This window comes from Pocillopora verrucosa, chromosome 6, assembly GCF_036669915.1.
Source record: "Pocillopora verrucosa isolate sample1 chromosome 6, ASM3666991v2, whole genome shotgun sequence".
NCBI classification, from domain to species: Eukaryota; Metazoa; Cnidaria; class Anthozoa; order Scleractinia; family Pocilloporidae; genus Pocillopora; species Pocillopora verrucosa.
In genome coordinates this window covers 8,076,765-8,089,139 of record NC_089317.1, presented here as the reverse complement: position 1 = coordinate 8,089,139, position 12,375 = coordinate 8,076,765, and the positions used below count along the sequence as shown (strand labels likewise).

At 37.8% G+C, this 12,375-nt stretch overlaps 2 protein-coding genes across 2 annotated transcripts; one reads left to right on the top strand and one right to left on the bottom strand.

The window, feature by feature from the left end:
• Positions 1–2,844: 2,844 nt before the first annotated feature.
• On the bottom strand, positions 2,845–7,851 carry LOC136281838 (NKAP family protein CG6066-like). Its single transcript, XM_066168874.1, has 6 exons — positions 7,787–7,851; positions 6,621–6,703; positions 5,810–5,888; positions 4,830–4,974; positions 3,968–4,030; positions 2,845–3,860 (listed from the first exon to the last, which is right to left on the bottom strand). The coding sequence occupies exons 1-5, from the start codon at positions 7,849–7,851 to the stop codon at positions 3,971–3,973; spliced, it is 432 nt and encodes a 143-aa protein (XP_066024971.1). The 3' UTR covers positions 2,845–3,860; positions 3,968–3,970.
• Positions 7,852–10,100: 2,249 nt separating this feature from the next.
• Positions 10,101–12,375, top strand: LOC136281837 (ankyrin repeat domain-containing protein 39-like). Its single transcript, XM_066168873.1, has 3 exons — positions 10,101–10,227; positions 10,928–11,034; positions 12,190–12,375. Exons 1-3 carry the CDS (start codon positions 10,101–10,103, stop codon positions 12,373–12,375), a joined length of 420 nt encoding a protein of 139 aa, XP_066024970.1.

Below are 12,375 nucleotides of genomic sequence, written 5' to 3'. Positions count from 1 at the left end.
AATCTGATTGGCTGTACAAGACTAAAGCTGTCAAAAATGTCAAACCATCAAAGTTCAAAAACCATCAGAGTTCATATTCTGCAATAGTTTACAAACTAAAATAGCTCGGCATGTCGAATTCAACACTTTTGCCTGAAGTTTTTTAGTTTCTAATACAGGATCTGAAAGTGAAATGTTCAGTGAAATTCGGCCCAATCGTGGCTCACAAAAATACGCAAGTTATTTCACATTACAAGTAGAAAACAAACTGTTCAAGGCGAGTGTATTATGAATGAACAACAGCCGAATTCACTAAGACAAAAAGATCGGTCGGAATGACAGCGCTGTAAAACTCGGTTGCAGTGACTGATCTGGCCTTCCACTCAACACATCGGAAAGGTAATCAGGACAAGCTCTTATTTTTTCACTCGAAGGGTAGTCGATTTAGTTCCTGAGGCTTGCTCCACCGCGATGACCGAAGATCGCCATGATTAGCTAGCCGCGATAGACCTTAAGTCGCTCTGACACCGTCATGATTAGTATGAATTTTAACAGTTATGCCAGGTTATATTTTTCATAATTCCTGTTTTTTTTCTATTTGAAATCGAAACTTTATATACTATACAAGTGTTAGCTGTGTTTGATTTTTATTACCGTACGTAAACTCGCAATCTAACTGAGCGTGAAAACCGTTAAAAAAACTCGGACTGTCTATCTTGTTTTATCTTTGAGGATTTTTGTCTCTGCTCACGTTACAGTAACGTAAATTACTGCGCCTGGCATTTTTGCAAACCTTTGCTTGCTTGTTCCGAAATTTCACTTTTATTAACGAAAGAAAAGCTAGAAAGAAGTCCCGGAAAAGGTCGGACATAGTACGATTTGGCAGATGGCGTGACAGCTTTAGCTCAGTTCTATGCTCTATACTCTCATAGAGCACGCTCTTTCAACCAATGACAGTACATGTTATATCCGAGCTTTATTATAATGATAGATAGAATTTCATAAGAAAGTTACATGAGCGTTAAGCTTCATCAGGCATGCGCGGAATTATTCTAATTTCTTGTCTCGCTATATCAGCTATTTTGGTTTTTTTTTGCCGTGACCAGTGAGAAATGTATTTGATTCTTTTAAACTCAGGGTCTGCTTATCTTTAGGGAGGCTCGAAAGGGTTTTTCGTTGTTGCAGTGTTTGTGAAACGATGGAAGGTTACAGAGATGTATATTTAATGGGGCGGGCAAACTATATGTCTCCTTGCAACTCTATTGCTGGGTTATACTTATACTGGGTACTTGTGACGTCATATCAGTTACCATGGCAACGCACAAGGTCCACAAAAACGTCCACTAAATTTTAGTTTTTGTAAATTATCTGAAAAACTAATTCGGTGACCTGACATTTTTTTTTCTTGGAAAGTTCCCTAAATTCTTTAACTTTCCAGACAGTATGGAAAAAATTTATCTGGTAGAATTAAATATATTTAAAGAAAATGCGATTTATGACTTACAAAAAATTCTACTGGATAATTTTTCCCGAAACTTAGTATATTTGAAGTGCCATCGTGAATGGTGCGTGCATGCAAAAAATCAAGATAGGTCACCGAACAAAATTTCGAGCTGGAAACAAATGTATTTCGCAGATTTCATTTCAGGTTCGCGCAATTTCAAGCAACATTTAACTTCCAGTGTGCTGATTTTGATTCATTCAGCTGACGCGTGCATCTTAGATATGGCGTGCATCTTAGATATGGCGTGCATCTAAAAACCGTTTCCAGCCTCCTTAACAAAGTTAAGGTGGGGTTTGTACCAGAATATTTCGAAACATTTATCTTTGTAAATCGACCATATTTCGTTCCCTATACTATTCCTTATAACGTGTTCAAATTTTCAACGGTTCCTTGCATAACTTACTCTGAGTCACACAACGCGTGACGCGTTCGTGAATTAATCGGTGGCTCTTTCTCGAGACGTGACCTTGGGCCGCCTGTGACAAGACAATTGCGTAAACAATACTTAACATAATAACATTATACACAAAAACACGGGATTTTGGATCATGTATTTATTAGAAAAGAATATCCATACAACCACAATGAAAACAAACATAAGATTCACCTTTCTGGTCGTGAAATTAATACCATTCGCACTGTTATCGTAGCTACGTTCCCTGGCATCAAGTGAATCCAACATGGCGTCTTTCTTCACAAGCAGTTTGCATCCATTTGAATTTTGTTCTTCAGTCTCACGGTAGTAGTGTTGTTCAATAGATTGCATAGAGTATATGCAGTTTGGTTTCAGATTTCAGATTTTGCTTTTTACAACGAGTTTACGTTTTCAACTAAGACATTGGCATACTTGACATACTAGACATACAAGGCATTCAATGCTTTCATGGCTTTCAAGCGTTCGCGATTCAGTCCGTTCCAAAATTACCGCTCAATAACATCTTTTTGTGTGGACTGGCCGCGAACAATACGACTTGTGTATGCGTCTAAAAGTATTTTGAGCGTTTGCGCCATAATGCTCTAGATGGTCGTAATCCAAACACGCTGAAATACAAAACAACTGACAAAAGAGTTTTATGGGCAAAAATCTCGTGTTCGTCATGTGACCCGGCCCTGTCCGTGCATGACAACGTCAATCATCATCAAGATAGCACGCGTGATCAGCATGTGAACACCTCATTGGATCACAGTTAGTTGTCATGGTGTTGAGGGCCCAACGACCTCTGGGTACTATTGCGCAATTTCTCCATTTTGTGGCGGAGGGAAAAAAAAAAAAAAAAAGACGACAAAAAAACAAAGGCATTTTATGACTGGGCTACCAGAGGTATCCCAGTAACAAGTAATATTGTTAACAAGGAGCGACTCGTAAAGGCTGAGTACAGTACTTACTCTCGATAAACTTATTTAAGCCCGCTACAGTCTATATCTTAGCTACCACTAACCCAAACTCACAGTTCTCTCCGTCTCTTAATATTAACAATCATCCACTGTTGCTGTCTCTCACGGTATAGGTTTCTAAACAGTTGATCACTCCCTACAGTAACAACTACTACTTATACTACTACTACTAAGTCCTTATATACATTCACAAAGTGTCCTGGAACATTCCAGAAGCTTACAAAAGAACTTTTTTAGTAGTATTAAGTAATAACTGCGTAGCTTGATGAAATGTTCTTGAAAGTTCTATGGTACGCATGTCAGCAAAACTACGCAGTCTGGAGATTTCTAGAAGCTTTTATTTCCAACAAAATTACTCGTAACAATAGTAAACTTTGTCCCATTCCAAATTTGCATCAGGGTATTTATCTGTTAGTATCCCTTTTGCACTTGGTGAAATTTGCTTCTTACCCAGAAAATGTCATAGATTTGTTTGGAAGAGCTGTCGAGAGTTGGAACCAAGTTTCCGCTGCCCATTTCAATTTTGGGGGTGTTTAGAATATCATCAGAGGGTGGATAATGCTATCCAACAGAAAAAAATTGTTATCCAGCAGATACATGTAGGTGTTTACAAAAAGGTGGTGGACTATCCACTGGAAAGAGATAAGTCCAGTGGATAGTATTATCCGCCTGATCAACCGAGACCACAAAAGAAGAATGCATTGATTCTGAATGATGCAAAAGCATTGCTTTGGCTGTCTATGGGTTGGACTTCCTCTCATTTCCTTCTCTGCTACTTGCATGTCCAATATTTGGTATGCCAGTCCATCATCAAGCAACACTAGAAAGAACAGTCGAAACTGGAGGAAGCTAATATAGCTGGTCGGGAGTGACATTTACTATTTCTTTTTGTTAATTTTCTGATGAATCATCTCCCTGAGGTTTGAAAAGATTTTGTTTTGTCTTGGATTGTTCCTCATAATTAAACATAGCCAATGCTCACCTGTTAAACAAGAAGTAAAAGGGTTACAAGGCAGTGAATGGCTGGAATCAAGAAAAATACCAACTGATGCTATGGACACAAAACAACCTACAGGCACATTCACTCACTTTTCATCTGCACTGTAAATCTGCTTCTCTTTTCTCAAACGTACAGCTTCCATGTGACGATGCCTAAAAGAAGAGACAAATAATAAGTCATTCAACTTTGTCCAAGTAACTGATGATATAATTTTAAAACCCAGTTAGATAAGCAACAGAGTAACAAGCTTCCATGCTTTTTGTCTTGTTTTGTTTTGTTTTTTTCACAGTTACAATGGAATTAAACACTGTTCGTTCTGAGTGGTATTCCCTAGAAAGATCCACCAGCGTAAGTCTCCCATAAGCTTCATCTTTATACACTGTGTTGCTGAAACTACATCCGGTGTGAGGAAAGTAAGTAGGAAAGGTGTTGCCAAAACCATTGTTTGATCGCTAACTCGTACATATATATGTATGTGCTGTTTGTTATGTAAACTTTTGGTGTTTCTTGTTTCAAATTTTTCAGTAATCCGTAACACCAAGCAAGTAGTTTGACTGAACTCAAGACATAGGAAGAACTTGTTTACTGCAATATTCATTCTCAATAAATTTAAGGCCTAACAGGAACTTATCAAGTAACAGCAGAAGCTGACCAGCAAATTGACCAGTCTGAAAACGATAATTTGAAAGAAACTATTGCAAACAAATCAGCAGCAATTTAAAGAAGACAATAAACTTTCATGTACAGAGAGAAAACACAAATAGTTAGCAGTGACATGATTAGCAAAAACCCATGCACAATGCCATTGTTCCAGAGTTCCTTTGGATAAAGTGGAGTGTGTTACTTTTAGCACCACTTCTTTGGTCCAAATTGTAACAAGATTTTTGAGATAACTTTTGCACATAAGGCTTTAAAATACTCTTACTGAATGATTTAGATATGCTGTCACACCTGCTTCCACTTATCCACAGAAGATTCAAATGTAGCAATCTCATCATTTGTGTGCTTGATGTCACCACAGCAAGGGATTTGCTTGCTTTCCTTCACACATTGTGCCATTGCTTCACCCTCACCAGGTAGCAGAGCTCTTCCAAAGCTTTTGAAAAAGGACAGAAATCAATCAAGACAAATGAACAGAAGATAATTGTCATGGTAACTCAGATGCCTCATATTCATTTTGGTCTGTGTGCAATTGTGGAATGAACACATGTCAATATAGTAATGTTCTGTAGGTTTGATTGAAGACCCTCTCAGGACTGCAAAAATAGGTAGATGGTAACTGGAGGAGGGTTGGGGATCTAGTGTCCCAACTTGAACAGTAATGTTTGAGAGTCAAATTTTTGGACATTAGTTTTTAATCTTGGACACTAGTGTACAAATATGGGCAGTAACTTCTGGCTTTGGACACTAGTGTTTGATTTTAAACACTGGTGTTCCATTTGAAACTCTAGCGTTTGAGGTTTCTTAAACTGGCCCATTATGATACAAGTACTCACCAGTGGAAACAAACGCAAATTGGCTGCCTTCTGAAAAATTTTTGAACATTTGTCTCTCTGGGGTCCGCTATTCTTGCTGATTGCATAACAGCAAACAAGTCACTGAGTAAAGGGGGTAAGATGTGAAAAAAATGGTGGTGCTACATTGGTGGGAGAGTATAACAAGGTAATTTAGCATTATCAACTGAGTTGGTAATGTAAATTGGCCACCGTAAAGAGTTTGAAAGCTGACTTTTCGAGTGTTAGTCCTTGTTCTGTCCGTCCCTATTAATCAGTTACTGAATAAACTGGTCCAGTCTCATATCACATCATAATCTACCAGTACTTTCAGTTTAATTACCACAAATGAAAATAAAATTGTTTTGTACAGGAGAAGATTCATAAGTTCATGATATCAGTTGCACTATCTGTGATTGTGATGATATTTGTACTTACTCTGTAATGTCTTGATTTCCTGTGTCTTGCTTCAGTGAAAGAGGCCCAGTGACACCATTGCCTCCCTCTTTATCTTTGTCTTTAATGAAAAGAAGACAAATTAATTGAATTTTCCTTAACCCTTTACACCCTATCATCAGTATGTATATTCTCCAAACTGTCTCCAAACTGTTCCCTATTCTTTATAAGATGCTGACAAGGAGAATTTGTTTAACAATTTTTGGTTGGTGATCACTTCCTTTTTTCTTGTGACCTCGATGTTTGATTCAGGGGTGACATTGTAAGGTACAGTACAGCTCAGAGGTGCTTGGTCCAAAATGCATGTGAAAAGCGCATTTCAAAAAGCGCACAAAGGCGTGCAACTTTTCAAAATGCACTAAAAAAAACATGTGCAAAAAAAGCTCATTGGTATGTACAACAGTCAAAAGGTCTAGTTTTGCAATACAAACACATGTAGCTCAAGACTCTACAGTCAATAGTGAATGTACTGTATAGGGTGACACAAGTGATTTAATCCTCTCCACCCTAGCCCCAGTATGAGTATCCTCCATATTGTTCTCTATACATTTCCTCAGGTGCTGACAAGGAGATTGTGTTCAACAATCAAGAGCTTCTTTAGTTGGTGATCATTTACTCTGGTGACCTTAATGTTGGATTCAGGGGTGATATTGTAGGAGAAATTAGATGCTAGTCACTCTTAAGTGTCAGGGGTTAATATTATTTGATCCAGTTCTTAACATGTGATGAAGGGCTTGTGCATACCATTGCAATGTATTAGGGTGAGTGAATCTTCTCTCTTCACAGTGCTAACCTTTTCTTTTTATGGCAAGTTTTTCTTGATTTCTTTTTAGTAGATTTCTTGTGTTTCTTTTTTTTCTCCTCCTCGTTGCTGTTCTTCACTTTCACTTTCACCTACACAGTAATATTTCCAAAATGTTAACAATTCTTCATAAACATGCACACCAGCCTACAGCAATCAATGTATGTACAGCATCCAGCAATCAAAGAGCATGCCTTATGAGGTCCACGATGGCTTTATTCATCATTTATTAGTGAATAGACTTAAACCCTTTAACTCCCAAAAGTGATTAGCATGTAACTTCTCCCTAAAATATCCAAACATCAACCTGCACACAGGCAATAAGAATACTCAAACTAATCAGGTGGAAGTTGTCATCTTCATCCAACACCAAATTTTGGTAACTAATTTACAAGGAGATGTGTTGCAGCTGGAGGAGAGAATTAACAATCAGATCTTGGGACTTAAAGGGTTAAGGGCTTCCACTAGCCAGGTTGTGGGTAAATCTGCTAATAGCTCAAATTGACCGCACTGGATGTTATGTGTTGCCCCTTCACTGAAAATCTTTCAATCTAATTCAGTAAATGTTATTTCACCCTTTACACCCTAACATCAGTATACACATTCTCCATACTCTCTCTCTATACATTTCCTAAGGTGCTAACAAGGAGAGTTTGTCTGACAATCAAGAGGTTCTTTAGTTGTTGATCATTTTCGTTATTCTTTTTACCTCAATGTCTAATTCAGGGGTGATAATCTATGGAGAAATTGTATGCTGGTCACTATTAGGAGCCAAAGGGTTACACTGCAATTGTGAAAGGAAATCATAGAAAAAAATTATCTCTGGTTCTTTTTACATGCTCTTTTTTATCCTGTCTGCAGCTTAAGAGCCATCTTTGTAAGCTCATCATCAGAACTATTAAAATACAAAAACTACTTCATTTTAGAAAACCTAAATTACATAGTTTGATAGACATTTAGTGCCCTCCTTCAATTAAAACTCTCCTTTGTAATATATTTTTTCTAGTCAACTGTCCTATCGGCTTATTCCAATAAATGTGCCTCTAAAAAAAGGTTTTCTCTTGTTCAGAATACAGAGAGTTTCATCTATTTATTGCAGCAAAGATTCTCACAGAAACTGTTTTGTGTACAACTCTTGCAGCAATCACTTAAAATACCTTCTCTGGTTGTTGACAAGCAAATCGTTAGTAATGCTTCTGGGGTTCAGTAAATTACTGGCCATCACTTTCTGGCCAGATTAACCTACATAACATTCTAAATGTACAAAGAATGGGGACATTGTAATTTGGACAAGCCTATTTGAAATCATGGTAGCTTAGCACTCTCAATAACAAATAACATGTAAAGCTTTGAAGTACAAGATATAATTATTGATCAATTGTCTTAAGGTGATTCCTCAATTTTGTACTCAGTGCATCCCATACTGTGCATAAAAATCACATAATCAGGGGAATCAGTGCATGCACATTCGAGAACACAGTGTTGTTTTTCAATCCATGGACTGGGTAAAGAGGTATGATGGTCTTTAGTTCTTAAAAGAGCACAGTGACTTATTTTATTGCATTGTTTTGGTGTGCAATTTATCCCCTTGAAATTGGGGAAATTAAAACTTCTTTGAATGGGAGAAAAGTTAAAGCTAGAAGCTTGTACAAGGCATGTAACTTGAGGATGCAAACTATGACCTTAAAAGGAACAACTTGAGAAATGACTTGCCTTACATTTGCGTGGTTTTCCCACAAAGCATCTGTCAGTTATTCCATTTGCTCAAATCTTCCCCTCCATCAAGTTATTTTTAAGTGTTACTTTAAAAACCCTTGAATCCACAGGGAACATGTTAATATGCAATTGGTACACATGTACTCCACAGACTGAGTGTTTGTGAGGCATTTTGGTGATGCACTGTTGTATAAAGATATAAAAAATTTACTTCATCTTGTTATTCATCTAGTCATGAGAACAGTACAAAACTGAATACCAGACCATGGAAATCCATGTTCTGATGCTCTATCACTGAGAATCAGAAAGTTCTATCTATAGTAAACTACAGTTCTCAGTAGCTCAGTAAAACAGAAGAATAAGTGTTGTCCCTTATGAGGAATTGAATCCCTGCCTTCTGGATTCATTGCCACAGAACTACAGAGAAGTATGCAATTCTCTGTAACTGAGAGGAGCATGGAATCCAAAGGTGTGCCATAATATTTCACATCAATATTGGGACTTGGGTTTCATGCTTATGACATAAGAGAAAGATATATACTTCCTTACTTCATTACAGTGCTTAAAATTTACCATCTTCCTTAAAACATACCTTACTCAGACTGACTGATGAAACGTATTCTTGTGACATACGAGAATACAGAGATATGCAACCCACTTATCCATGAAGCTCTCCGGTGTTGGTTTCCTTTTTCTCCTGTGATGCCTATAGTCGCAGAATAATAGATTTGAATATGGTACAACTTCCTATGCGTCAGCTAACAGACCTGACAAATTTAAGATTCATTTCTCGCCATGTCGCATCTTACTTCTTCTGGTGTTTTAAAAGTATTTAATGCGTTAAATTGATTTGATTGCCAATATAACCATATATGTTGGTGGGATAGAATGAAAGAAGGAGAAGATTTTGGCAAGATTTTAAGCAAATATGAGTCAATTCAAAGCGAATTTTCCTTACGAAATTTTGATGTGTAAGCATTATTCAATCAGGGCATTGCGTTCGCTAAGTATCATATTCGGTTGAATATAAACTTCACAATCAGCTTTAGTTTAATGCAAATAGCACTCAATTAAGTATATCGCCCTTAATCTAAGTTAAATGATTACGTTTTATCAATTCAGTTTAAGTAAAGTTATTACTTACATGTTTGAATAATAGCGCTCTCTGCTTCGGGTTCTCTCTCTACTTTGAGTTCGACTTCTTGATTTTGAGCGAGATCTAGAACGTGTATAGTGATTGTTTTGGTGGGTATATGGACTACGGTGTCGATTTAAGACAAAAGTCTCTCCATATCTTGACACTGTTATCTTTAAAACTTGCAAAATCCGCAAAGTGACCAGGATAGCGCTAGAAAAATGGCAACGAGGTTGTAGTTCGAGGGCCCACGCGGTCGGCGTTTTGGCGTCATGTAGTAATTCTCTCGAAACGTACTTTATCATTTCACAACACAATTTGGAAGAAATGACGGTTTATCTTCCTATGTGAAGATTTTTAGCATATCACTATCAAAATCATGGGGCTAAGTTCTGTTGCGTGATACAAATCTTTTTTGCAATCTTGTGAGTCACTATCCATGATACTGTACATAACTTAGGAGGCAAGACAACATGGCGATTTATGTTGTGTAGTTGGCCAAGAGCGAACGAAGAACGTGATTTAACGCTTATACGATCTGATTTGAGGCAGCGGAGTCGTTATTAAATTTGATTTAAAACATTTCAGTCGTAAATATGTCTTAATTTATGGTCTTAACCATGGAAGATCTCTGTAATCATATCAACCGCGCAGGAAAATGTGGTTGTTTATCAACATCATCAACTTATGCTCAGTCTCTCTCTGAAATGGACTTTGAGAGAGGAATATGGCAAGCTGCGCCGGATGGTGATGTAAACAGTGTAAGGAAATTTTTGGACAAATTTCTGGTAAATCGTATCCTTAAAGCGCCGATCAATTCTAAGCTTCAATGTCCTTCCCCTCCCCTCCTCCCTATTCGGGGAAACCCACGAGCATCCAATTGTCGTCAGTGTACAGAGATGAGTAGATTCCACGCCATAATAATAATATTAAAAAATTATCATGTTATTTTCGGTCGTTGGTTATTGACAAATCCCAACCCCACCTCCATAGAGGATGTCTCATGAATGTAGCTCTCACAATGTTACCTATTTGCCAGTCCCCTGCGACTGCACCTGCCTAATCTAGTTGTGAAATAAAAGTTTAGAAATGATCCCCACAGGTGAGCTGCAATGAAAGAAATTGCAGGAAAAAGGTTGAAGAAACTGCCACCTACGTACCTTGCTCTACTTGGCTGTTTCTGCCAACTCAGCAAGGAAGCAAAGTGTCAGAAGCAAAGCAAATTTTGGAGTGTTCTTCATTTCCATGAAAGAAGGTTTGAGAAACATGGGTCACTTATACTGTTTAAAACTTTCTGGTTGTTCTGGGTGTCTTTTGTAAAGGAAATCACAACAATATTTTTTGTTCACTCAAACCAAAGTCATTGTACCTTGAAAACAGATAAGAGTTTGGCAAAGAATTATTAATGTGATTTATGGGTTATTTAGCTATGTCTGTTTTCTCTCAGAGGTCTCTCAGTTGCTCCCGGAACAAGGAGCAGATGTGAATGCCCAGACAAAGTCAGGCAAAGTTTCATCACTACACAGAGCAGCATACTCTGGTCACATGTCAGTGGTGAACCTGCTTATCAAATATGGTGCTGATCCAAGACTTTGTGACCTTTGCACAAGGTGACAATGAAATTGTTGTGGTTTGATTTAATTTAAAAGTGAGTTTCAACATTTAGGTGCAATTGCTCAAGTATGCTGGGCAGTCAAAGAGGATGTGATGTAATCCTTGGCTAAAGAGAGCGAGTCAATCTCCAAAATTTCCTGAGTACTCAAACTAAAAAAAAATTGTAACATAGCAAAGAATATTCAGACTCCCATAGGAAGTTGCCTGCTGGCTCAGGTTGGAGAGCACTAGACTTCCCTGCAGAGGGTTGAGGGTTTGAGCCCCAGACCGAACCAACACTCAGGGTCTTAATAAAAACAGCTGGGGAGAAAGTGCTGCCTTTGCTCTGACAACTGAAAATGGTTGGATGTTCCAGTCTTCTTGGATAAGGACAGTAGAGTACATTTTCTATCAACTTAAGTTAGCAGGGGATGTAAAAGAATGCATGCACTTCACACAGAGAGTAGCAAACACATCTTCTCCCAGTGTTGTGGTCTGACCTTGTGTCGAAATATTCCTATATTGAGGGCACCAGCAAAAATTTCCCTCCAATGTAAACTACTCAATGCAGTCTGGCTGTATTCCCCTGCAAAGTGTTTTAAAACATATTTGAGCACTTATGATGGAGAATGCACTATAAAAATGCATCATCATCATCAGCATCATTCCTATCAGGCCTCAATTCCATAATACAGCCTCTTTATTATCAAAAGCATGCTTAACATCTTCTTACTCTACCTCCTCAAACAGCAAAGGACCTACACTCCCAGGTGCATTCCTTGGGACATGCACTCCCTCTTAATGTCTTCAAGATAGCATAGAGTCATTGGTAACTAACAACATTTAAAAGGGGAGAAGGGTAAAGGAATATCTAAAACGTTTTTAGGGAGAAGTGTCCCAACTTCTTATGTTTGGGAGTGTAGGTTGTACTTTGGAGTCAACTTTATAGCAACTAAAAGTAACTAAACTTGCCTTGCTCTCCATACATAGTGTCTTAAAGATTCGTGATAAGTAGGACTCCACTTTCTATCCAATTAAACAAAATAGCTGGTTAGAAAATCAAATGCTTAATGTATGAGCTTACAGTACTATGTCTTCCTTTTTCTTAAATTTCAGGCTGCTGAAAAGTTGCAAAAAGAAGTTGTAAGATTGTTTGTTGAGTTGGATTCCAGTCTTGTAAAAGTGAAAGATAAAAATGGAAGATCACCTTCTGACCTGGCATCCTCCAAAGAACTTGCCATGTTAAATATACTTAGCTACAAGAAACAAACTTATACTGGTACCCAACTTGTTCTTAATTAG

Bases quoted from the DNA above. Each gene is read 5' to 3' on its own strand.
- LOC136281837 (XM_066168873.1), top strand. From the start codon at position 10,101: ATGGAAGATCTCTGTAATCATATCAACCGCGCAGGAAAATGTGGTTGT. The intron at 10,228-10,927 runs GTGATGTAAACA...GTTTTCTCTCAG, and splicing joins ATGGCAAGCTGCGCCGGATG to AGGTCTCTCAGTTGCTCCCG. The intron at 11,035-12,189 runs GTGAACCTGCTT...CTTAAATTTCAG, and splicing joins ACTCTGGTCACATGTCAGTG to GCTGCTGAAAAGTTGCAAAA.
- LOC136281838 (XM_066168874.1), bottom strand. From the start codon at position 7,851: ATGGCCAGTAATTTACTGAACCCCAGAAGCATTACTAACGATTTGCTT. The intron at 4,975-5,809 runs GTAAGTACAAAT...CTTTTTCAAAAG, and splicing joins GGAAATCAAGACATTACAGA to CTTTGGAAGAGCTCTGCTAC. The intron at 4,031-4,829 runs GTGTGACAGCAT...CTCTTCTTTTAG, and splicing joins CTGTGGATAAGTGGAAGCAG to GCATCGTCACATGGAAGCTG.